General features: G+C 31.8%; 1 protein-coding gene across 2 annotated transcripts; it reads right to left on the bottom strand.

Annotated features, from left to right (window-relative positions):
* Window positions 1–650: 650 nt before the first annotated feature.
* LOC139520152 (complement C1q-like protein 2) lies at window positions 651–11730 on the bottom strand. 2 transcript variants are annotated; one of them, XM_071312621.1, is made up of 6 exons: window positions 11538–11730; window positions 8137–8226; window positions 6699–6788; window positions 4159–4248; window positions 3208–3297; window positions 655–1095 (listed from the first exon to the last, which is right to left on the bottom strand). In XM_071312621.1, the coding sequence occupies exons 1-6, from the start codon at window positions 11647–11649 to the stop codon at window positions 701–703; spliced, it is 867 nt and encodes a 288-aa protein (XP_071168722.1). In that variant the 5' UTR covers window positions 11650–11730; the 3' UTR covers window positions 655–700. The 2 variants fall into 2 exon arrangements, with proteins under 2 accessions (XP_071168723.1, XP_071168722.1); XM_071312622.1 differs by lacking the exon at window positions 6699–6788 and having other exon boundaries at window positions 651–1095.
* Between the last annotated feature and the right edge of the window lie 15673 nt (window positions 11731–27403).

Raw genomic sequence — 27403 nt, 5'->3', positions numbered from 1 at the left:
TAAGCACTGTGTGTCTCTCTGTCTTATTGTAATTTATTATATGATTAGTACTGATATGATAGCAAACCCTTTCAAATTGTTTTTTTTTACTGTAGTTGTTACATCCAATAAGTGCAAACCTATAAAGTGTTTACCCAACCGCGTTCTTTGAGTCTATGTCCGATGCTAGGGGGCATCCTTGACTGCGATCTTTTTAAAAGTAAACGTCCTGCATCGTTACAACATTCCTTTGAATTCTAGGGAATCTTTGCATCAATTACTACACAATTCATTGCAAACCCGAATTCGGTGCCTTTTATTTTGTTGAATTTAATAAAAATAGATATTTATCGCGAATTTACCAGTTGATTAAAATAGTTTCGAATGTTTTTTGTGAAGTTGGGATTCATAATAAATTAAGAAATTTATAGCAGGTGTCCAATCCTTGGCTACAACTTTCGACCGAGGTATCTATCAACTTTTTGACAATTTTAGACGCAACTCTAAACATGACAACACATTTATTTCAAAAATTTATACCAGAATCTCTTTTACTGGGCAATGAAACTAATATCACTACTATAAAACACACGCACACTCCATTTTTTCTTTAACATGCAACCTACTTCGGTAATTAACAAACGTGGGCAGTTTGGGAAAATAATAATATCCGTTCACATATATGCTTTTATTTTTTGTTCCGAGTTTAACATTGTGAATATCATATCATAAAACCTGAAAAGGTTGACCACCCTTCAGAAAGAATAAATAGTCCGACATAATCATCGTGGACCTTAATGTTAACTTTATCATGTGTCTTTAAATGAACAACAACAGTCTGACTAGCTGATGAGTTGAGAGTATCTGATTGTGCATGGTTTCTTGCTATCATATTTCCATTTACAGCCAGGTATGTGAAGAAGTTCTTGTGACCTTGAGTAGTAGTTGTCCAGGAGAACGAGTAGAGTCCTTCATCTGATGCTGTGAATATTCCTGTTGAAGGATTATAGCCAACACCATCATTTGTAATAACATCATCATATATGACATCGGATCCTTTCGGTTGGTTCTCTAAAGAGCCTTTTAACCTCACCAGAAATCCATTCTTTTTCTTACCTTGAAATACAAAATGTAAAAATGAACAATATGGGTAAAAGTGAACAACTCACGTGTTTAACGAAGAAATGTTAAATTATCTCAATTCAAATGAAAAGCAAATTTATTAACTTAAACTTTATGTATTTTATGGAGGCTTAACTGTTCAATTTTGGCTTTTTGTGTAATTAATAACATTTACTAGTATTAGGTTGTTTTTCTAATCGTTGCATAACGTTTTGTCCTAAGTATCGGACGGTTTTCTTGGAATTGTATTTTTTTGTTTTCAATGTGATTACATTTTCAAATTTTGACAAGTATAAAACTCATCATAGATAACAGGATTGAAATTTCGTATCTACGCCAGATTCGCGTTTCGTCTACAAAGACTCATCAGTGACGCTCGAATCAAAAAATGTTAAAAAGGCAAAATAAAGTACAAAGTTGAAGAGCATTAAGGACCAAAAGTTCATAAAAGTTTTGTCAAATACAGCTAAGGTAATTTATTCCTGAGGTAGAAAAGTCTTACTATTTTAAAAATTCAAAATTTTTTTAACAGTTAATTTATAATTATGAACATATCAATGATAACTCATTTCAACACAGAAGTGCTGACTACTGGGCTGTTGATACCCTCGGGGAAATAAACATTCAGAACGGCAAGTTATTTCAGATCTCAGATATTCTTAAACCTTTTGGAAAACATAGGTCCCGAATGCTCTCTTATCTCGTACTAAATGTCAAAAATTACATATAGTCCAGTCAAACTAAGATTTAACCTCAAACTAATTGCAACAGAAAATGTTTTAGTTCTAATCTATAACATTATACCCTTTATATACACAGAAAAAAGTCCCATAAAATCTAACTTGAGGAAAACTCAAAATTAGCATTTTTAATTTCCTATGGAAATAAACATTGGAAGGGGAGATAACTCTTGCAAAAATGGTCAGTTTTGGGTTGTTTTTCTTGAAATTTATGTAAAGTATGATACTTTGTTGGGGTTGTATTTGACTAAATTATATAATCTTCTGCTCATGAAATGTACAAAACCGAAGTGTTATGGGTAGTTTTATTTTTTTCGTGCATTTTTCATTCAAGAAATTGCAAATTTGAAGCTTTTTGAAAAAATAATGTGAACATTTGGTATTGTTTATATCTGTATATTATATTTTTTCTGCAACTTACTTATCTAAAGAAACTTTAAACCACTAAAAGAAGAATACATGCTTAATTATTTTGATTAAATTTGAGATTCTTTACCTTAACATGTTGAAAAATTCAATAAATGGTCAACTAATGAATTACAAAATCTAGATTATAGCTTGATAAAACATTAAAAACACCTTTAGAGTTGTTTGTTATACTATAAAGACCGCTAAAAAATCAAGAATCAATACATTCTGATGAATAGAAGCGGTAAAGTTATAATTTTGTATCAATTTTTATTGATATTTCTGCCATTTTTGCAAGAGTAATCTCCATTTTCAATGCAAATCACCATAGGAATTTTAAATGGTGATTTTTTTTAGTCTTCGTCAAGTTAGATTTTATGGGACTTTTTTCTGTGTATATTTGGGGTAAAATGCTAAAGATTAAAACTTAAAAATCTTCTTTTGCAATTACTTTCGGGTTGGGGTCAAATTTATGCTAGATTGACTAGACTTATAAGATGAATAATTGATTACTTTTTTAATACACAAATCAGTTATAGCTGAGACTTAAGGATGTCTGCTGCTCTAATTTAAAATAACAAGGATTTCATGTGATTGCTTAAAATGAAAACAACTTTGATATTTAAAAAAATGAAGTAATAAAATCGATAGTCTCGTGTGTAGTTTTCAAAATACGAGACATTTAGAAAATGGCGGGAAAAAGGTTTTCTTCAGACTTTACTATTTGTTAACATTGGAATTGTTTTTTACCCTTTAAACCAAGAAAAAATAACAAGGATTTCATGACAAAAATTCAAATGGTCATCAATGATCTATTGAACAGATTTATGAAAACAAAAGTGGGGTCTCGTGTAAAAAATATTTTAATACATTTGTATGGATAAAACCTGAGAAAATCGAAAATATGACAAGAATTCAAAAACATGACCAGCAGACATCCTTAATAGACATTGAATACCTTTCTCTGCAATCTGTTCATTAGAAATTCGTCTTATGTCATCACTTATGCCGACGGTCAGAATCCTTACCACATTTTCAATGTTTTGCACTAGAAAACATGAAAAATCAAATGGTTAGAATGTATATCAATTATTTTGAAAATTACTCACATCTTATTATGTTAGTAACCATGCATGATAGTATAAATTATTTATATTTTGGCTGAAAAAAATCCGTCTGTGTCAATTAACAGCTATAATTGTAAATATTTGATATGTATGCCCTTTTTACCATATAATATGCATATAGTTAAATCATTTCAATGAAATCTTTCGGATAAAAATGATGTAAAAAAGTAAAGACATTTGTTTGTTTTTTTCATACGTAGAAATTACGAAGAAATTAGAAGATATGGTATTTATCAAAACTCTTAATATGGTTTACCTGTATGTCCATGTACTGTTTCTTTGTATTACCCATCTGTTACTTTGGGACATAACAATTTTCTTTAGCCAGCATGTTTTTATCCGGTTTTTTAAATTTTATTTCTTTTAACGTATTTCTTTTTTTTCATTTACAGTATTATATTAGAGATAAAATGTCTTTGTTATTTACTAACAATTACTAACAATGAATTTTTTTAACTATCCAAAGCATTTGCTGTGTGTTTTGTGTATTTGATAACATTTATAAGTTGTTTTTATTTATCGTAGAATTCCATTTTGTCCGAAATATTGAACGTTTTTCTTGGACTTGTGATGTTTTGTTGTTCGCTTGTTTCAGTTACCAAGTTTTAAAAAGTATTCTGCACTGCAAGTAAATTCAGATCTCAGATTCGGTAAAACCTTTTAATATTTTGGTACCTGAATGCTCTCCAACATCGCATTTGATGTCAAGAATTGATTTAAAACACAAATTATTCTTGAATACTTAATTTTGTTAAAACTGAGACCTTATATATATTGAATACCTTTCTCTGCTATCTGTTCATCAGAAATTCGTCTTATGTCATCACTTATGTCGACGGTCAGATTCCTTACCATATTTTCAATGTATTGCCCTAGAAAAAATGAAAATTCAATTGATAAAATTTACAAAAAATGTATACCCATTTTAAAAAATAACTCACATCTTGTAATGTCAGTAAACATGCTTAACACATGACAGGATTAAAATCTCTTGGTTCTTACTGTGCAATAGTCTGGATAAATCACAGCAAAGGATATACCTCAGATATACTGCACAGGACCCTGGATATTGAAAGGTGTGTAATTCCATAAAAATAAAACGTTATCTCCAAGTGTAGCGAGACTAAAACAGTTTTTGACGAGTGTATGCTAAAAAAAAAATTTTTTTTTATCTTTATTCTGTTTTCAAATCAAAGGATGGGTCATATGATAAATATTCAATTTCATCAATGAATATTTTAAATCAGTGTTTCACAGTCAAACAGGATAAACTTATCATTTTGAGTGTATTTCTTTCTAACTAAAATTTTGCAATTGTTGTGTCGCGATTGTTGTTGTTTTCTAAACGCTACAAATGTAGCAACAAATACATCGTTTAATAAGTCTTTACTGATCCTGTTTAAACTTTCAAAAATGCATGCACATGTTGTTGGTGAACAGACTTTTTTACAAACTTAGAAACAAATACATCGTTTAATCAATTTGAAGTTAGAAACAAATTCAGCGAATGTACTCACAAACGACAAACGACAAACTGCAGACGCATTTTTCGCGTTTGCATACTTGTAGTTTGTCAAAGTTTCTGTAAACTTTGAAAACGTATGTTAGAATCAAATGATCAAAACATGTGCGCACTTAACCGTTTGCATCGTTTGTGCTAGAAAGAAATGCACCTTTGTAACTTCTGCCAAAAAGGGACGTATTTTAGAATATACAAATAAATGAAATCTGATTTGGATTAATTTTGTGTCAAATGGATTTTATTTCGACTAATTAGATAAGTATAAATAAAATTGAGAATGGAAATGGGGAGTGTGTCAAAGAGACAACAGCAGAAGGTCACCAACAGGTCTTCAATGTAGCGAGAAATTTCCGCACCCGGAGGCGTAAGATAAGTATGCCTTTTTAGTGACTGGGATTGAAATTTCGTATCTACGCCAGATTCGCGTTTCGTCTACAAAGACTCATCAGTGACGCCCGAATCAAAAAATGTTAAAAAGGCAAAATAAAGTACAAAGTTGAAGAGCATTAAGGACCAAAAGTTCATAAAAGTTTTGTCAAATACAGCTAAGGTAATTTATTCCTGAGGTAGAAAAGTCTTACTATTTTAAAAATTTAAAATTTTGTTAACAGTTAATTTATAATTATGAACATATCAATGATAACTCATGTCAACACAAAAGTGCTGACTACTGGGCTGGTGATACCCTCGGGGAAATAAACATTCTGAACGGCAAGTAATTTCAGGTCTCAGATATTCTAAAACCTTTTGGAAAACATAGGTCCCGAATGCTCTCTTATCTCGTACTAAATGTCAAAAATTACATATAGTCCAGTCAAACTAAGATTTAACCTCAAACTAATTGCAACAGAAAATGTTTTAGTTCTAATCTATAACATTATACCCTTTATATACACAGAAAAAAGTCCCATAAAATCTAACTTGAGGAAAACTCAAAATGAGCATTTTTAATTTCCTATGGAAATAAACATTGGAAGGGGAGATAACTCTTGCAAAAATGGTCAGTTTTGGGTTGTTTTTCTTGAAATTTATGTAAAGTATGATACTTTGTTGGGTTGTTTTTGACAAAATTATATGATCTTCTGCTCATGAAATGTACAAAACCGAAGTGTTATGGGTAGTTTTATTTTTTACGTGCATTTTGCATTCAAGAAATTGCAAATTTGAAGCTTTGTGACCATTTTGAAAAAATTAATGTGAAAATTTGGCACTGTTTATATCTGTATATTATATTTTTTCTGCAACTTTCTTATCTAAAGAAACTTTAAACCACTAAAAGAAGAATACATGCTTAATTATTTTGATTAAATTTGAGATTCTTTACCTTAACATGTTGAAAATTTCAATAAATGGGCAACTAATGAATTACAAAATCTAGATTATAGCTTGATAAAACATTAAAAACACCTTTAGAGTTGTTTGTTATACTATAAAGACCGCTAAAAAATCAAGAATCAATACATTCTGATGAATAGAACCGGTAAAGTTATAATTTTGTATCAATTTTTATTGATATTTCTGCCTTTTTTGCAAGAGTTATCTCCCTTTTCAATGCAAATCTCCATAAGAATTTTAAATGGTAATTATTTTTAGTCTTCGTCAAGTTAGATTTTATGGGACTTTTTTCTGTGTATATTTGGGGTAAAATGCTTAAGATTAAAACTTAAAAATCTTCTGTTGCAATTACTTTCGGGTTGGGGTCAAATTTATGCTAGATTGACTGGACTTATAAGATGAATAATTGATTACTTTTTTAATACACAAATCAGTTATAGCTGAGACTTAATAGACATTGAATACCTTTCTCTGCAATCTGTTCATTAGAAATTCGTCTTATGTCATCACTTATGCCGACTGTCAGAATCCTTACCACATTTTCAATGTTTTGCACTAGAAAACATGAAAAATCAAATGGTTAGAATGTATATCAATTATTTTGAAAATTACTCACATCTTATTATGTTAGTAACCATGCATGATAGTATAAATTATTTATATTTTGGCTGAAAAAAATCCGTCTGTGTCAAATAACAGCTATAATTGTAAATATTTGATATGTATGCCCTTTTTACCATATAATATGCATATAGTTAAATCATTTCAATGAAATCTTTCTGATAAAAATGATGTAAAAAAGCGAAGACATTTGTTTGTTTTTTTCATACGTAGAAATTACGAAAAAATTAGAAGATATGGTATTTATCAAAACTCTTAATATGGTTAACCTGTATGTCCATGTACTGTTTCTTTGTAATATGAGGCAGGCATTACCTGTAAATGGGGACGAAGTCTGTATGAATTAATTTTTTGTAACCGTTAAATATTTGTTAAAAAAAAAAGAAACGGAAATACCGTAACGTTTCCGATTTTGGTTCTGTTGTTAGGGATTTTAGTTGTGACGTTATTTAAATTATGACGTCATATGCAATGTAAACAAAGAAACGCTATCATCAGGTAACGTTTTTTCATATCAAGAAATTTTTAAAAATGAAATTGGTATTGCGCGTTCCTTCCTATTTTATACTAGACTGATAAATATATATTTTACTCAAAGTTTCATACAAACGAGACCGGAAAAAGGAAGTACATTGTACATTTCTGCGCATGTCCGGGATTTCAAAACATGACATAAAAAAAATTGAACGATTTTGAGTTCATTCGTACAATGAAAAATTCGGGAAATATTCCCGTTGTTTTTTTTTTATTGAATTTTCTACTGTTATTGGGGACTTCGTCCCCATGTTACCCATCTGTTACTTTGGGACATAACAATTTTCTTTAGCAAGCATGTTTTTGTCCGTTTTTTTTTAAATTTTATTTCTTTTAACGTATTTCTTTTTTTCATTTACACTAATATATTAGAGATAAAATGTCTTTGTTATTTACTAACAATTACTAACAATTAATTTTTTAAACTATCCAAAGCATTTGCTGTGTGTTTTGTGTTGATAACATTTATAAGTTGTTTTTATTTATCGTAGAATTCCATTTTGTCCGAAATATTGAACGTTTTTCTTGGACTTGTGATGTTTTGTTGTTCGCTTGTTTCAGTTACCAAATTTTAAAAAGTATTCTGCACTGCAAGTAAATTCAGATCTCAGATTCGGTAAAACCTTTTGATAATTTGGTACCTGAATGCTCTCCAACGTCGCATTTTATGTCAAGAATTGATTTAAAACACAAATTATTCTTGAATACTTAATTTTGTTAAAACTGAGACCTTATATATATTGAATACCTTTCTCTGCTATCTGTTCATCAGAAATTCGTCTTATGTCATCACTTATGTCGACGGTCAGATTCCTTACCATATTTTCAATGTATTGCCCTAGAAAAAATGAAAATTCAATTGATAAAATTTACAAAAAATGTATACCCATTTTAAAAAATAAATCACATCTTGTAATGTCAGTAAACATGCTTAACACATGAAAGGATTAAAATCTCTTGGTTCTTACTGTGCAATAGTCTGGATAAAGCACAGCAAAGGATATACCTCAGATATACTGCACATGACCCTGGATATTGAAAGGTGTGTAATTCCATAAAAATAAAAAGATATCTCAAAGTGTAGCGAGACTAAAACAATTTTTGACGAGTGTATGCTATTTTTTTTTTTTTTATCTTTATTCTGTTTTCAAATCAAAGGATGGGTCATATGATAAAATATTCAATTTTATCAATAAATATATTAAGTCAGTGTTTCACAGTCAAACCGGATAATCTTATTATTTTGAGTGTATTTCTTTCTAACTAAAATTTTGCAATTGTTGTGTCGCGATTGTTGTTGTTTTCTAAACGCTACAAATGTAGAAACAAATACATCGTTTAATAAGTCTTTACTGATCCTGTTTGAACTTTCAAAAATGCATGCACATGTTGTTGGTAAACAGACTTTTTTACAAACTTAGAAACAAATACATCGTTTAATCAATTTGAAGTTAGAAACAAATTCAGCGTTTGTACTAACAAACGACAAACGACAAACTGCAGACGCATTTTTCGCGTTTGCATACTTGTAGTTTGTCAAAGTTTCTGTAACTTTTGCAAACGTATGTTAGAATCAAATGATCAAAACATGTGCGCACTTAACCTTTTGCATCGATGGTGCTACAAAGAAATGCACCTTTGTAACTTCTGCCAAAAAGGGACGTATTTTAGAATATACAAATAAATGAAATCTGATTTGGATTAGTTTTGTGTCAAATGGATTTTATTTCGACTAATTAGATAAGTATAAATAAAATTGAGAATGGAAATGGGGAGTGTGTCAAAGAGACAACAGCAGAAGGTCACCAACAGGTCTTCAATGTAGGCGTTAGATAAGTATGCCTTTTTAGTGACTAGGATCGACTTTAATGAGGATCGTATTTAATGGGGGATAAGCTAGACGTAAAAATATAAGGTGATTGTTGTAAATTGTGTAAATTGTGAAATTGATATGTTCCAAAAGACCAAACTGAACTTAATTACGTCTTTAGTTCGTCTAGAACCAGTCTTAATACGATCAAGATAAAATAACAAGGTCTTAACAAGTAAGCAGCACTTTTGAACTCAGTTCAAAACGATCTCAGCAGTAGGTTCTTAGTATGTTATTCTCGTTTAGAGTACGATTTTTATTTTCCTATGCAGTCATTAAAAACAGAACACCCCGTCTGCTGTACAATCAAACACTTTAAATGACAGTTTTTCACTGGTTCGTCATTTGGTTAGATATATGCTCAGAGATATGGATAGCCTTGCAGCTCGGGAGGAGGGGACTGAAGTATCTAGAGTGAGCATGATCACAGTTCTAGATTGTATAGAGGGGAAATACAATAAACATTCTTTTAAAATAGTTATTTCATGCTGTGCTTCAGCTGAAAACAATGAAGACGAATATTAATATATTAGCACAGCATGTGCCATTTTTTGTATATCAATTAGTCAAGTACGTAATGACAATTACGTTCTGAAATGAAAGTAGTATGAGGTGATCGAGTTATGAACGAGTTAGAAAGGATTTAGACCTACAAGGAACGATCACAGTAGAACTAGTTACGTACTGGTTTAAACGAACTACCGACGGGCTTCGACCGTTTTAAATCAGTGTTCCCGTGTGGTGAACAAGCATTTTTTCTCGATCTGAACTGCATGTTAACGAACTACAGATTGGATAAGGGAGAGTTGGACGTATCAATATCTGGTAAATAAATAACCAGGGTCCCAGTCGCATTATAGACATTGTCCAGCCAAAGTTATACGTGCGAGCCACACTGCAACCCGTTTAACGTTCTTAAGACAGGTTCGGACGTTTTGAACATTCCAGCAGGACCATCATACGGAGTATATATCTCCCAATTGATGATACGATATTCCCGGGCTTGTACTTCCTATCATGACTTCTTTGATAGAGGATTGCTTCTCACAAGGAAGCTATTAAATCAAGAGTTCAAAATGGTGAAGTTGAAATCATCCCTTCGTAAATTTTACGGGCGCCATCACGAGTTGATTGACCGTTATGGAATAACCGTTTCACAGAGGACCTCGGATATGTCCCTTATGTCGTAACTACAATACCTTTTCCCTTCTTACGAATGTGACCTACCGAATTAGACTATTTACCGGATTTGTAATATTATAACATAAGCAAAACGACGGGTGCCACATGTGCAGCAGGAACTGCTTACCCTTCCGGAGCACCTGAGATCACCCCTTTTTACGAATGTGACCTACCGAATTAGACTATTTACCGGATTTGTAATATTATAACATAAGCAAAACGACGGGTGCCACATGTGCATCAGGAACTGCTTACCCTTCCGGAGCACCTGAGATCACCCAAAGTTTTTGGTGGGGTTCGTGTTGCTTAGTCTTTAATTTCTATGTTGTGTCTTCTGTACTATTATTTGTCTGTTTGTCTTTTTATTTTTCGCCATGGCGTTGCCAGTTTATTTTCTATCTATGAGTTTTACTCTGCCTCTGGTATCTTTCGTTTCTCTTTGAGAAATAGTTTAGTGTGACCAAAGCTTGAATTATAGAATCATATTCAAAACAGTGTGGTTGTGGCCATTGATTGACGACCTAAATTATCCCATTGACTGGGACAGATTAGGTGAACGTTTGTCTGTAACAACCACTGCTCACTACTTACTTATTATAGAATTTAAACTGTGGGGTCACCAAAGGTTCTTAACGCCTTTAATAATAAAATAATTCGAAAAATTAATCAGGAATAACCTTTATGTTTTGATTTATATTATTGATATAAATCAAAACATCGTATTATCCCTGATTCGTTTTTCGAATTACTTTATTTAGGTGTTGAGAACCTTTGGTGGCCCCACAGTTTCAGTATCTTTAAAAAGTACATAGTGAGCAGTGATCGGTACAGATAAACGTTCACATAATCTGTCCCAGTCAATGGGATAATTTCTGTCGTCAATCAATGGCCACAGCCACACTGTTTTGAATATGATTCTATGTTAGAAATTTATTATCTCCCAAATTGTAACATACAGATCCGTACATTTCTGTTAACTCAAAAATTATAACCATCCCTAGGTAGATTGTCAGCAGTTTGTTGATCTGCATCAAGCATACAGTGTATTTATACTTTATACTGATTGTTTGGTCCCGAAATAATTTACTTCTCATTACCTGTTCGGTCATGACTTGTTGACATTTCGTGAAATCTTCTTTCATTTACGTTTATGTATACAGCCATCAGTGCTACAACAATTGCATTAATAATTACTAAAATGTACGACATGTCTCGTAAATGTTTTCTTCTTTATGTACCAGGCAACCAAGCAAAGGCAGATACTACAGAACAAAAGGGAAATAAGTCATGGAATACATAAGTAGTCAGGTATGACGTTAATACCCAGGCTGCATTTAAATAAAGATAGTTAAATATAGTAAATAAGTTCATTAAATAGTTTAAATACCGTGTGTTAGGATATGACGTGTCTTTGTCTATCGCAAATAGAATGATAAATTGAAGAAGGTTATTTTTAGGTTTTGTTTTTTTTTTACGTTTCACGCAGTACTTTATTTCGCCATTATTTTATTTTACTAAAACTGTCCTTTGTAAGGCAAGATAATAAAAACATCACGATAATAAGATAATTATTTTATTTTATTACTTAGTAGTAAGAACTTTAAACTGTATGTGTAATTCAGTGAACGTCAATCATGCTTTATCAGCTATCCGTGATAATATCGATATTAGTCACGGCTTTATCACACTTTTAATCTATATATGCCATCATGTCACTGTTGATAAGTCTTTATCAAACCCCTAATCTGTATGACGTCATGTCGCATAAAAAACATCTACGTGAGGTATATATAAAAAAGTATATATAATATGGCATTATCAATATCATACACCGTATCAACTCTAAACCAATATAATCCCTTGAGCAAAGCTCTTACGGTTTTATTAGTGTCTCGGGTTGTTACAGATGCGAATTGAAAAAGTCCTCTTATATTATTTTTATATAAAACTTGCGATCATATGATTACTTCTATATAAGTGAGCGCGTTCTTGATACAGTACTACTCCTGATAAAATCATGTTTCTACAAGGTCTTATTTTGTTCTACAATATACTATTTTGATTTTTATAAAATATGACTTGTGTTTTTAACATGTACCTCATTAATAATGATACATTGAACTATATAATTGTAAATTAAGTATTTTTGAATATCTTGGTTTTTAATTGTTATTTCTTTGGACGGGCCTCAGGGAACATAGTTTATTGTAACAACGGTGTCATCCTGGTTTGCCCACTTTTAATTACATGTATATGTAAACATGGAGGGAATTGTTGTTTTAACAATTCTAGTTTATTTCTGAATTATTATAGTCATATTTTTTACCTTATATTTTACCTGTAAAATTAAAAAAGAATATTATATTCTGCTATTAAATCAAGGAAAATGTGCAAAAAATTTCTATATTTTATATATATTTGGCAGGATAATGTATTTTATTAAAAAAAATAGGGAAAATGTGTACTATTAAAATGAATAAATATTTCAATTTATCAACAAATATTTTAAATTAGTGGTACATTCTGAAATAAACAGCTGCGCCATGAGCGCATGATACGCCCGACGTCTTATGTGGAAGTCTTATGCAATAATCATAAATAGTTTCTGAGAAAGTTTTAAGCAATAACCATATATTGTTTTTGAGACACGGCGGGACATGTGAAACCCCCAACCCTGTTTTTTTTTTACAAAAAACTAAATATCACTAAAATAAAATTTTGAATCAAAACCAAAAAGTATACAGATCTTTAGATTAATATAACGAAGAAGTGTGTAAAGTTTTAAGCAATAATCATAAATTGTTTTTGAGATACGGCACAACATGTAAAAAAAAACCCTCCCCCTTTTTTACAAAATACTCAATAACTCAAAAATGAAATTTTGAATCATCACCAAAAAGTATACAGATCTTTAGATTAATATAACAAAGACATGTGTAAAGGTTTAAGCAATAATCATGAATCGTTTTTGAGATATGGTGCGACATGTAAAAAAACCCTCCCCCTTTTTTACAAAATACTCAATAACTCAAAAATAAAATTTTGAATCATCACCAAAAAGTATACAGATATTAAGATTAATATAACTAAGAAGTGTTTAAAGTTTTAAGCCATAATCAAGAATCGTTTTTGAGATACGGTGCGACATGTGAAAAAAACACACCCCTGTTTTAGTTACAAAGTGCCGTAACTCAAAAAGTTTTAATCTTATTTTCACCAAAAAGTATACAGATCATTTGACCATCATAAAAAACAACTATGTTAAATTTCATGAAATTTGGATAAGTGGTTCTCAAGTTACGATGCGACATGTTTACGCCGGACAGACAGACGGACGGACAGACAGACAGACGGACGGACGGACAGACAGACGAACGGACGGACACCGGACATTTGTATACCATAATACGTCCCGTCAAAATTTTGACGGGCGTATAAAAAGTGTCAATACGCTTCTTACTCTTTTCCTTTTATTTCTTAACGACAAGTTTCATTCCAATCGAAACAGGGATGCATAAGTTACAATCCGAAAACCATTTATCGAAAATGTTTCGTTATTTTTTTGGCAAATGTGGACTAGACTTTTAACCTCACAGTCAAAATGCTCAACAGCCTCCCCAATTCTATATTTTTCATTTCAATGAGTTTTAAATCAATCAAATAAGGGATAGGAAAAAAAACTACTTCTTTCGGACACACGAAGGACGGACAAAACGATTACTATATACAGGAGCATAATGAAATATGTCTGCCTAAATAAATCAATTTACAAATTTCCATTCGAGCTAGCTTTCTTGTACTTTTATATTATTACGTTGTGTCTTTTGTCGGATTGTAATCTGTTTTGTGCTTAGTAAAGATCAATTTTACATGTTTTTTTCTGGGTTGTCATGTTGTCACACACTAGTGGTGCAATCGCACAGCTGATTGACCCAACTGCGTTATGTGAGGGCCTGCCCGTATTATGGAGCTCGTTGTGGAGTAGCTGTCGTCAGTTGCTGTCTGCAACAATTAGTTTAGCATTGTTGTATAGGTCAGGCCAGATCGTTGGTACTGACGTTATTTTTATATTTGTAATTTTTGGGTCTATACTAGCTCACTATACTGTAGTGTTTTGCTCGTTGTTGAAGGTCATCTTAAATGGATAGTTGTGATATTAATATGTAAAATTAGAGCGGAGTATTGATGAAATATGGACTTTTTTTTACCTTTTTTTATTTGAGCGTCAATGACGAGTCTTCTGTAGAGATAACGGACGTCTATCGCAAATATAAAATTTCAATCCTAGAGTCTATGATCAGTTTATGGATATTGAGTTGATATTTTATTTAGAAATATGGAGAACATGTACTTTCTTGTTCATTTAATAGAGATAACCAGTCGAACATGTACAGTTATTATAAATTGAATGTGATTGAGCGTGATACGTACGAAATTTTGTTGGCATAGCAATGTATGATTAAAAGTTGTTTCCTTTAAAGGCCTTAAACGTGTTACCTCCTGCAAATGTAGGATCTTCAGCGCTACAACATTGCGTTTTTTTGGAAATTAAGGGTTGATGATTATCAATTACTGTTCTTTAAATGAGGAATATAGCAAAAGCGTTCACGGTGCCTATTGGTCATATTTAATTTATAAATAGGGCAACAAATGAAATTGAAAAACAAAACTTTGACTAGCTTTCGTTTAATTAGATTTTATGATACTTTGATGCAGACTTTGACTTTTCATCAACCATGCATACATGTATGTTACATGTTTTTTTTTCATTCATTTTTAGTACATAAATTAGGCTGTTAGTTTTCTCGTTTAAGTGCATACGATACAGTTTTGATCTCGTATTTAAATTTTTATGAAAATTTGCATATAGGCTATTTTTTACCTGATTAAATTAAATATGTAATAAAAAATATACCTTCATGTGCTACTTTTTAAGTAAATTGAGGTTCAAATTTCAGATATTTCCTCAAAATACAGATTTGTGGACGTATTTTTCCTTTCGATAGAAATGCATAACTTTTTTGTTTTAAAAGATAAATTTACACGATCTGTTTTTTGTTAAATTATTTGTAATTTATGTGTTATATAAATAGTGCATAAATTTGTACATTTTATTTTTACAAAATTTAATAACTAATATTTATCAAATGATCATGAATGTAGGAAAAAACCGTAATTTTTTGCTGTATATTAATCAAATTTAAAAAAAAAATTGCACTATTTACGTTTTCATCAATATTGGTACACATAATCTTCTTACGTAATCAAACCAAATGTCCTTTTATAAAAGAGGGATCCATGAATTCGTTTTCAAGTTAAATCAGTTTGAATGATAAAAATTAGCCGAAAACTGTATCTCTTCCCGATAAGTCACCGTTTGACGTCGCGAAAATAACAATTTACGTTAGACGTCATTACCTCCCCTGTAAATGTATCGTATGCCCTTAAATTGTTTTACATTGCCATTTCGGGGCCTTTTATAGCTGACTATGCCGTATGGGCTTTGCTCATTGTTGAAGGTCGTACGGTAACCTATAGTTTTTGTATTTGTTCTCTAATGAAGAGTTGTCGCATTGGCAATCAAACCACATCTTCATTTTTATATATATACAACCTTTCGTTGATTTATATAAAAGCATTGTTTAGGTGTAAAATCACCAAATCATAGTTCGTCACATCCGGTTGCATACAAAAAAGGTTGAAAAAAAGTTGCAGGAAATTAATCCTACATTCAAATTGCTGTAAAAAAAATTATAAGTCATAAACATATATCTTAGGTGTTTATAAGCACCATTATTTTTTTGTAAGGTGTTTCTATTAAATATTTTTGAAAACTAAAGTTTACAAAGTTACTTAAGCTTGCAGACAGGTAAACAATCATCAATGCATTGGATAAGATCTAATAATGTTTAAAGTCTTTTATGAACAGTAAAATAATGTTACCAATTTTATCATGTGTCAGCACAACTTCAGAAGAAACTTAATTCACAAAACCAGACTATAGAAAAATTGCCAGTGGCATTCGAATCAAAACAGTTTAAATCTCCAACTGTTAAGATGTAGACAAAGTGGAGATCAGCTTTAAGTTCTTTTTGCTGGTACACGTAAGTAGTAATAGTCGATTGCTTCTCATAATATTTTTCTATCGAATACAAATTTTCAGGTACCCGAGGAATGAATCAATTCAATTAATTGTGTATTCTGGGTTTAAGATTATGTCACTCTATGGAATATAAATTCATAATTCATCTGCAGATTTAACATAGACCACACCTTATTAGTTCATTATAAGTTTTTTTAAGTTTAAAACGACTTACCCCATTTTGATTACAGTACTATTAATGATTGTTTTGGAATGCATCTGTTTCAGCAGTACTTATATCTCAATTTGATACTAGACATGCAATATGTACTGTACATTATATTCTTATTACAAAATCCTTTTTTTTTAAGAATAAGTACCTTTATTATTAATACCTTTGCATATTTTTCACAGACCAAAAGAAAGTTGGAATGATACTGGATATTATCTTATCAGCGCTTGTTAGTCTTGTGTGGACGTGGCGCGTGTCTGGCATATTAAAGTGTTAACCTGGTACCTTTTGTTGGCAATTATTCGTTTGTTTCTCTAGCCTATATTTTCTCCCATTTATTTGTATTGTAGTCCTGTCATGTAATGTAGTCATTTTAATGTTATAATTAACATTGCCATTAAAGCGGGAGGTTTGGCATGCCACAAAACCAGGTTCGACCCACCATTTTATTTTTTAAATGCCCTGTACCAAGTCAGGATAATGGCCATTGTTATATTATAGTTCGTTTCTGTGTGTGTTACATTTTAATGTTGTGTTTCTGTTGTGTCGTAGTTCTCTTATATTTGATACGTTTCCCTCAGTTTTAGTTTGTAACCCGGATTTGTTTTTTCTCTATCGATTTATGAATTTCGAACAGCAGTATACCACTGTTACCTTTATTTACCACCAATAGTCTCAAACAATGTTTTTATTCCTTACCTCCATGATTTCTGAGTTTTGTTTTATGTTTTTCGATGTGATTGCATAACGGTATGTTATCTTAAAGATCAGTTTAAGTTTAAGAAAAATAGATATATTTAAAACAGTCTGGTTTAATAGTCTGTTGTATAATGAGAGGAAAAAGTAGTTAATATATCTGCAAATCTCAATATTTGTTATGATGAAGGATTATGTACCATTGTGTTGGGGTGTTGCTAAACGGCGGAAACGGAAAACGGAACGGAATACGGAACGGAAACGGAAAACGGAAACAGAGATAATTAACATCTTTTCTTTTTGGCTATTTTATCTACATAGGCATGTTTTATATAGCACAACACATGTTTACAAGAGAGAAAACAGAGGAATGAATTTAAAATAGAATGAAATTCAAAACAGTGTAGCTGTGGCCATTGATTGACACATTAAAATCATCCATTGACTGGGACAATTTACGTGAACGTTTGTCTGTAACGACCACTGTTCACGACGTACCAACGATAGACATTTAAAGTGTGGGGTCACCAAAGGTTTCTTAACGCCTTTAATTATAAAATAATTCGAAAAATTAATCAGGAATAACCTTTGTGTTTTGATTTATATAATTGATATAAATCAAAATATCGTGTTATTTCTGATTAATTTTTCGAATTACTTTATTTAGGTGTTGAGAACCTTTGGTGACCCCATAATTTAAGTGTCTTTAAAAAGTACATAGTGAGCATTGGTCGTTACATACAAACGTTCACCTAAATTGTCCCAGTCAATGGATGATTTTAATGTGTCAATCAATGGCCACAGCTACACTGTTTTGAATTTCATTCTAAAAAGATTTTAAAGCATAAATATTGAAATAGCAGGAAATAATGAGACTATGTTTTTGAAATATTTGATAGGGTCATGCGTACGTCGTTCTTGTGATTCAGCATATTCTGTTCGACTTTTCTTATTTAAAAAAAAATGTTGGATCAATGTCAATAAGATGGTTACCCAATAGCATAAATAAAATACATACAGACTAAAAAGACGGGCATTGGCTTTGATTCCATAGATAGGTTGTGAAGTAATATATATTGGGGAAATGCTTTTCATCGTTTTTTCTCAGTTGTGTCTTTTTTTAATTGCCATGACAGATAAGTGATGTGATGTGATGTATCTTGTTTCGTTGTTCTGCACTGGTGATTTTCTATGTATCTTTTCTTGTATAATGAAAAGAAAAGTAAAGGAATCCTAATACAACAATGGTGCACGGACAACAACCGATAAGGACACCCATGAACTAGAATCGAAACTTTAATATACTTTATTTTTATGTAAAAATTGACAAAATCACTCACTATACAAAGCCTTTCTCATCCGATTACATACTGAAGTACGCCGTTTGGTATTAACGTCCGAAAAGCGTTTAAAATCATAAAACACGAATTGACGTTAAACATGCAAGTGTCGGAAAATTATTAACTTACATGGATATAAGATTTGCACAGTGGTGCTCTCACCAAGTAAGTCATGCGTTGTCATGTCCTTGAGTTTTCAAAATAAAATAGTCCATACTGATTTAAATATTATGCTGTTTAATTCTTCTCTGAAAATTCAATCCCTACAAGTAACCGTGAATTTTATTTCATAATATAGTGTCACTCATTCAGTATGCTGTTTTGCTATATATACCGTTAGTTGAAAACAATAAAAAGATAGGCGAAAGATACCAAAGGAACATTCAAACTCAGTAAAAAAATAAACGGACAAAGCCGTGACAAAAAAAGAAAAAAAGAAAAAAAAACTGAACCAAACGACCAAAAGACTATAACTGACAATCAATAGTACACAACACACAACATAAAAACTAAAGGCTGAGCAACACGAACCCCATCCCCCAAATTTGTGAGGGGGGAGAGGGTATCTCAAACAGATCCAGCTTCCCATGTGACACCCGTTTACACTATGATAGACATGAATTTCTATTCATTCACACTTAAGGAATGTTTAAATTTGAAAGTCACTTTTATATTTATTGGTAGTTATAAATATTTTGCCGGTGCTATGTCAAGGCAACTGAAAACTTCTCTGTTCTTTTTTATGACGGAAATGATACTTTATTTTACACTACGCATCTGATCGCCTTTGGGTGTTTCTACTGTCCAAACACCCGATTATCCACTGATATCATTTACTAAATAATACCTGACCTAGAACAGTTCCTTGAGATACCACAGAATCAACGGCCTGTTGAACCTGTTTGATTTTATTGACTCTTTGCTTGTGGAAGCATAGGAATATGTAAATTCAACATTGCGTTATACCTGGTTTATTGTAACTGTTTATGTTCGACTTAAGTAGTATATATGGGTATTTTTCAAAATAAAACAAATCTGTAACGTGTCCTTATCGATGGCTTTGACGCCATCTTTGATAACAGCACATACCGGTTGCAACTGCGATATATCTTAAATCATTTATGATATTATAAGAATCAAGAGGGGGTTACGCATTATGTAGGAGCAAGGATTTGTATACAAATCCTTGGTAGGAGCATACTATATGTTAGAGCATATAACAGGGAATGCATGTTTGAGATACTAAGTGCAAATGCTAAATGTCTGCTGTTGTTCATTCATTGTTGTTGAAAAATTGGTGAATAATAATATGAAAGCTGATAATTTGTTTTATAATTTTTAAACATTATACGGCTTATTTCTTCTGGCCCTCATACTTATAATGTATTGAGTCCATATTCTAATTTGTTTATGTTATGATGTCTTTCCCTTTTGGATATAATGGTTTACTTAGTGTTATATATTTAGTCGATGTCTTCTTAGTTGATACAATTATAGTGAATTGCTCATTTAATGTCTCTGTTCTGTCATGATCGTTTTCAGCTGTAAGACTTGCTTTAGTCTTTAGTGGAGGTACCCTTTGGACGTTCTTTTTTTTATCTGACCTGGCCCTGTCGATTGAGCTTTTCTCGTCATTTGGCGTCTGTCGTCCGTTTTCGTCTTTGTTAACTTTTATAAAAATCTTCTTTGAAACTACTGGTCAACATGTGACCGAACACATGTCTTTTATGGAGTGGTCTGACAGTTTTGGTTAAACTTGGCATCAATTATTATTGGTATATCTAGTTTTAAAAGAGTGTTGAATAACCCTGCCTGCCAGCCAAGATAGCCGACATGGCTAAAATTAAAACACAGCGATAGTATGCAAGTGCTGTCTATTGAAGACTGATATGAGTAGCGAAACACTGATGTGAAAAACATGTTTAGAATGTTGAGTTCTACCTTATGTCCATACACGCCAAACGGTCAAATGATTTCGTTTAGGAGTTATCACCCTTATATGACGAATTTTACCTCTTTCCATGTTTGCCTATTATATTGAAATATATAATAAATAATAAATAGATAAAATTTAAACTTTAAATTACAAATACATCAAGACTTAACAAGGAGGTCAAAATGTCCTGCGAAATCGTGAGTCGACTCGATTTTGGAGTTTTTCGCTGTTAATGAATTTATCAGTTTTTGTATTTTTCCAATTATCTTAAACTTTAAGCGATAGCTAGAAACAAATATTATCAGCATGACAAGCAAATCTACAAACAAGTCAAAATTTCTATTATCGTAAGTAGACTTTTTAAAGTAATGCTTGCCCTTAAAGGACGACTTTTGTATCCTCTCTTTTGGGGTTAAAACTAAAGTAGATAAAGAGATTTTTGTCATGAACTATTCAAGATACTTCAAGTCTATAATGTTGGAGAGGTCCTTGATTTATTGCACGTGCTCTTTATACAATGTAGTCTCTTGTTGTTTGTAGCTTTTATGTTTTTCCAACAGTCTGCTATTTTCTTTGATATCTAGCTTATATCCTATTGTCAACATTATTGTTGTGTAATTTCGTTACTTCAGTTGTTATTGATTTTCGTAGTTCCTCCCATTCCCCCTTAAAATCCGTCCATATAAGTATTTCTTTCCGTTTCCGTTTCCGTTTCCGCCGTTTAGCAACACCCATTGTGTTGATTCAATGCTAAACATATGGAAATTTGATAGAAAATCCATAGCCTTTATTCTTGTACTATCATGTTTGGCAATTTGATGACTGATAGATATAGGATTATTGCATGCAGTGCTAGCATTGATTTCCTTAAAACAAGTTTATTAATGTAGTTATTGGTTAAAACAAATAAAAATATGAACCAATCAAGTACACCTTTTAGGGTGTGCTCGACTTTAGTGACTCAGCACGAAGTATTATGGAATTTACAGGTTGGTTAGAACATTTTGTAAAAAATAAACACTAGCTAATCACAGAAAAGCAAGTGAGTAATCTATGTTTCAAATTTTATAACAAAAATCTCTGTATTAAAGGCTGTGGATTTTTCTATAAAAATCTTGGTTTATTTGCCACAAAGTACTCCTTTTCTATTAAATGCAATGAAACAGTAAATAATAATGCTTTGCATCAAGTTTCCCCTTGGTATATGTACAAAATGGCCTATATCTTTTATTCATTATATCTGTAGTTTCGATACAATTGAAGTTTGAAAAGTTCGAACAAAAATGGCTACAGAAGGGGTCACAAACCTTAAACAAACAAAGATAAATGTACATTAAAAACAATTCAAATGCAAACAAACATTCCCAACCGAGATAGATCTAAGGTGTTAACAATGAGCTCGTTTTTTTTTGGACATTCAGTTAATATACAAAGTCTTTTAAAGGTAATACGCATTTTCACGGAACAAGCTAAACTTTGGTGACGTTGTTAAGCACATATGTCCCATAACTAAACAGAAAAAGCTATACCTTGACCTACGCTGAGTGTGTTGAAAACCAAACTTTAAAGTTTGAGAGATGACATAAATTTCCCTATGGTGAAGTTAACGGGTTTATTGATAAAATTTGTTACGTACACAGAAAACAATAAACCTAATGGTTCGTTTTCTTCATCGTGACTTTGTTAGCTGTTATGTAAGCTTTTGTCACAGATGAAAATTAATAAAAGTCGTCACCAAAATATATCTTTTATTCCCATCATTAATTGTCACCGAGTATTAAAACTATATAAGTACCTCGACGGCCAAAAGTATAAAACAAGAACTCCGTATCCAGTGATTTTCCCGTTCGTTTTTTGTTTCAGATAACTGCCCTTAAAACCCATGTTTTTAAAAGTGTTTTAGGTAGAATAATTGAGCGTTGAAACATTTGATGTAACTATCAAGCTTGGATTTAAATGAATCAAATATTTTGACAAGGAATACTGAAGACTCTTGGTCGGTTGAAAACAAAACTTTACTACAAAAGAGATGATTTTAGCTTTCCAATTGTGAACTTTCCATTTCTATTAAGCAACATTCCAGCAGCGCCTGCATAGGTGTCATACCACCAATTAAAAGTCCCTATCTGTTCAACCAAATTTTGCAATTTTCACAGCTTTCTTAATATTTTACCTTAAGTTTAACTTCATAGAAACTAGATATATCCTGAATTGTACAGGTGTCACCTTTCTGCATGCCAATTTTCAACATACATTCAAAATCATATAAGAAAGAAGAGAGCTTCCGAAAGGAGGTACCACTAAAAATAACCCCTGGTTTCCTGGAAATCTTAAATTAGTATACTATGGAGCGCAATCATCCTCAATTTTTAATGCAAACTCATAGACAGGTAAATTTTTGCTCAACATGGTCTTAATATATTTCTCTTTTAACAAAAGTTTCGTTTAGGTGAAGAATGACATCAAATGCACTATTTTTTGTCCGAGTAGGCCTACTTTCATAGTGTTCAAAGGTGTTTATTTTTTTTTATTTTTTTTTGTAAAAAAACCGTTAATCTTAATAAAGATTTGAAAAAAAAAATAATACACTGTCAACCCCTCACTATGACAAAAAAAAAAGATAAACAAGACAAACAAAGACAACAACAACCCCGAATGTATTAAATACTTAGCAGACTTATAACTTTCAGCGTATATCAATGCGTTTAGATCAAGAAGTACGATTTTGATAATTGCTACTGTATATAACCAATTTCAGTGTTGACTAAGTCGATTAGGACAATAAAGAGTAAATTTTAAAAAGCGTTTATTTGTGCGACGGTCGCACTCACAGACTGAAATGAATTCAACGTTGTGAAACCGATTAATACACGAATAAACTTGTTGGTTTCATTGACGCTCAATGAAATAAGAAATTCCAAACAGACAAACCATTGAAAATGACCAATATGAATAATTAGAACAATGAAATGTATGATCTTTAAACAATGCTTTGTTATTTTGAAATTGCAATAAAGCAGGCTTCATAAATTAGGCCGTTAGTTTTCTCGTTTGAATTGTTTAACATTGTCATTTCGGGGCTTTTTATAGCTGACTATGCGGTATAATCTTCGCTCATTGTTGAAAACCGTACGGTGACCTATAGTTGTATATTTCTGTGACATTTGGTCTCTTGGGAAGAGTTGTCTCATTGGAAATTCGTTTTGATATTCATTTTAATATTTGTCCTGATACATATAAAGTACCAAATAAATTCATCAGAGATACCAGGATTAAAATTTTGTATTAAGGTAAGACGCGCGTTTCGTCTACAAAAGACTCATCAGCGACGCTTGAATAAAAAATTATAAAAAAAAGTGATATACTGTCCCGAATATATAAAAAGAAGACGTGGTATGATTGCCATTCAGACAACTCTTTACGAGAGACCAAATGACAGAGACATTAACAGCTTTAGGTCACCATACGCCTCCAACAATTACCAAAATCCATACTGCGTAGTAAGCTTTAAATGACCCCGAAATCTCAAATGTAAAACAATTCAAATGAGAAAATAACGGGCTAATTAATGTAAAAAGAAAAAAGAACGAAAAACACATATGTAACACAGCAACAAACGACAACCACTGAATTACAGGCTCCTAACTCAGGACAGGCACTTATATACAGAATGTGGCGGGGTTACAGGGGTATGAAAAAGAACGTTTCATCATTTAAAAAAAAAAAGTTCATCGGAAGGTACCAAGACCTTGTTGATAAATATTCCGTATCAACTTCACAAATAATACATAATGGGCTTGGTGTATAGATTCTGCGTACTGGCGTTGCTTGTCATCTTAATAACGTGTTACATTGTTCTTTTATTTGTCTTTGTTCTATTATTAATATTACTTTTACTGTTAGATTTTTGGTGAATCCATTTGACGTGGATCTATACTTATACTTCCCGGCAATGTGTTGTTTGTACTATCTGTCATTTTTGCTGTTATACTTTGTACGTGTGACTTCTTGTGTTTCTTTGGTATATATAACGTGGCTCTGTACTTTTAAACATCTCGCCATTATGTTATTGTTCTTTAATAATGCCATTATGTTATTGTTCTATTATAATTTTGAAAATACTTTGAACGTTATTTCATATCTCTACCTGTGTGACATTTACATTCTGACGTCAAACACGCGACTCTACACCAGAGTTGTTGTGAACCTAGCCATTCAGTATCAGGACTTCAAATATTTCAATCCATTATGGGTTGATTCAAAAAACAAAAACAAGTAAGCAATGAACGTGGTTGGTAAATTTGATATATGCTTTTTGTGCTTCTGTATTTAATATTTGTTTGCTTTTGTTCTGATTGATATTGTGACACGGTCATGACTGCTGTACCACTATTTTGACAATTTTACTTTGTATGTCTGTTTTGTTTACACAACGTTGTAAATATAATGGAATTTGATGCGACTGTCATACAAGTGAGAGGTTTAGCGCTATAAAACCAGGTTCAATCCAGCCTTTTTATACATTTGAAAATGCCTGTACCAAGTCAGGAATATAACAGTTGTTATTCATTCGTTTGATGTGTTATGTCATTTGATTTTGCCATTTAATTAAGGATTTTCCGCTTCTAATTTTCCTCGGAGTTCAGGATTTTTGAGATTTTACTGTTTACATATATAAGCGGGATCATAACCCTCCCCTAACTCGGGACAGTGGTGTAACAGTACAACATCAGAACGAAATATAAGAATCAGTTGCTTAAGACTCAGACCCAACATTTTAATCTAAATTAAATAAAAGTGACATTGCCCTTCAACTAAAACATGACCGTCCGTATATGCGTACACCTGCACAAATAACAATCCAAGGCGTCATACCCTTATCCTATATCTTCTATATGTGAAATTTCATTCCAATCGAGGGAGTGAAAAACAAGTTATCATCAATAAACTATTTCTCCATAATGTTTCCTTCTTCTTTGGTAGTTGTGACCTTGAAGTTGGTAAATGATTTCACCTTCAAAAGGCTCACCCGCCTATATTTTACATTTGAATAAGGTTCAATCCAATCAAGCAAGTTATTTTGAGACTATCAGTCAAAAACTATTTCTTTCAAACACACTGAGGGACGGACAAGGCTAATCCTATTTCCGTAAATCTTTCTGAGGATCATAATGAAACATATGTACATAAATTTTATAGGTTTTTAATGGTTTTTTTTAACATATTTCAAATCAAACTTACTTAAAACATTTTGATCTGAACAAGCTTTTTGTAAGTTAATACTATTAAGTCAGAAATTTGTGTTTTTCTCTAAATGTAGTCTGTTTTGTGCTTACTGTTGATCTGATAAGGCAGGCCCGTCCGTATTGATTCTTATAGGTTTTTGTGTTTTTACAACCAAGTAATAAGACTGCAGATATGGTTGACCCCTACGCGTTCTTCCACTGCCTGTCCCGTGTTATGGAGTATGTTGTGCAGGGGATGTCTACCACAATTATTTTTGCCCTTGTTATATTTGAATAAGTTAGGACAGGCCGTTGGTTTTCTCCATTGGAATAATTCATATTTGTCATCCTTACCTACATTACTAAACTGTATGCTCATTGTGAAAGTTGTTCTGTTCATTTCTTTTTGGTCCTTACTGATTGGGACAACTGATTTATAGAGCGGAGTACCGATGAAACATGGATAGGATATGAAAATTCTTAAGTTCTAAGTAATTAAACAGAATCTTCCTTATACATAGTATAAGTATTCTTGTAATATTCACAACCGGTCTAGCAATGATTATAAAATAAAAGTTTTGAAGTGCCATACGTTTTTTTTACATAAATTCCTACTCTTTGAATGAAGAGAACAGCAAAACTGAATTCGGTGCCTTTTGATGAATCTAATTTAATACAACAACATCATTTGTAATTAAAAACCAATTGAGAACCATTGAAGGTTTTTCCACCTGCAAAGATCTTTTTGTAATTAAAAAAAAGTTAAATTTCTGTTTAAAATGTCATTTCTAGTGTCAAATGATAGCTAATTGTACGCTGATTTAAAAAAATATATGGTTTCTAGACATTTTATTTTTAAATAAGGGAGATAATTTGTTACTTCAGATTTGGAAAACTTCACCTGCGGTATAATTTGATAATTAACTTGACACTGATTCCAGAAATATATGTTTCTATATACTTGTACATTACACAAGTACAAAAAACAGCTACTTCCGGTTTACACTGGGTCACTCCAGGTTGGCTTTTCAAAGGTCATATGACTTGCAACCTAATGCAAAAAGTCTCATGGCTTTATCATATATACATGTACTTATGCAGTTAAACAAAGGACAAAATCTAGAACGTCGCCTTTGACCTTGACCTCAAGTTGAAGGTCATAAACCAAGGACCTCGAATCAAAAGACACTAGTTTTTTTTAATTGTATATGGTGAATGAGTTATATCACCATACGCGTTATTTTAAATATAAGAGGGGAGAAAATTCAAATTTAATGTTACCGTTCCTTTTCAACCAAAGGACCTTGACCTCTGACCTTGACCTACTTTTTTTTTTTTTTTTGGACCAAGGACCTTAAATCAAAAGAGCTTTTGTTTCTATCACTTTAGGTTATCCAGTTAGAAATTAATATAACTTGTATCAAATGCATAAGGGGGAATAACTCTCATATG

This window comes from Mytilus edulis, chromosome 4 (genome assembly GCF_963676685.1).
Source record: "Mytilus edulis chromosome 4, xbMytEdul2.2, whole genome shotgun sequence".
NCBI lineage: Eukaryota > Metazoa > Mollusca > Bivalvia > Mytilida > Mytilidae > Mytilus > Mytilus edulis.
This window is presented reverse-complemented; position numbering and strand designations above follow the sequence as displayed.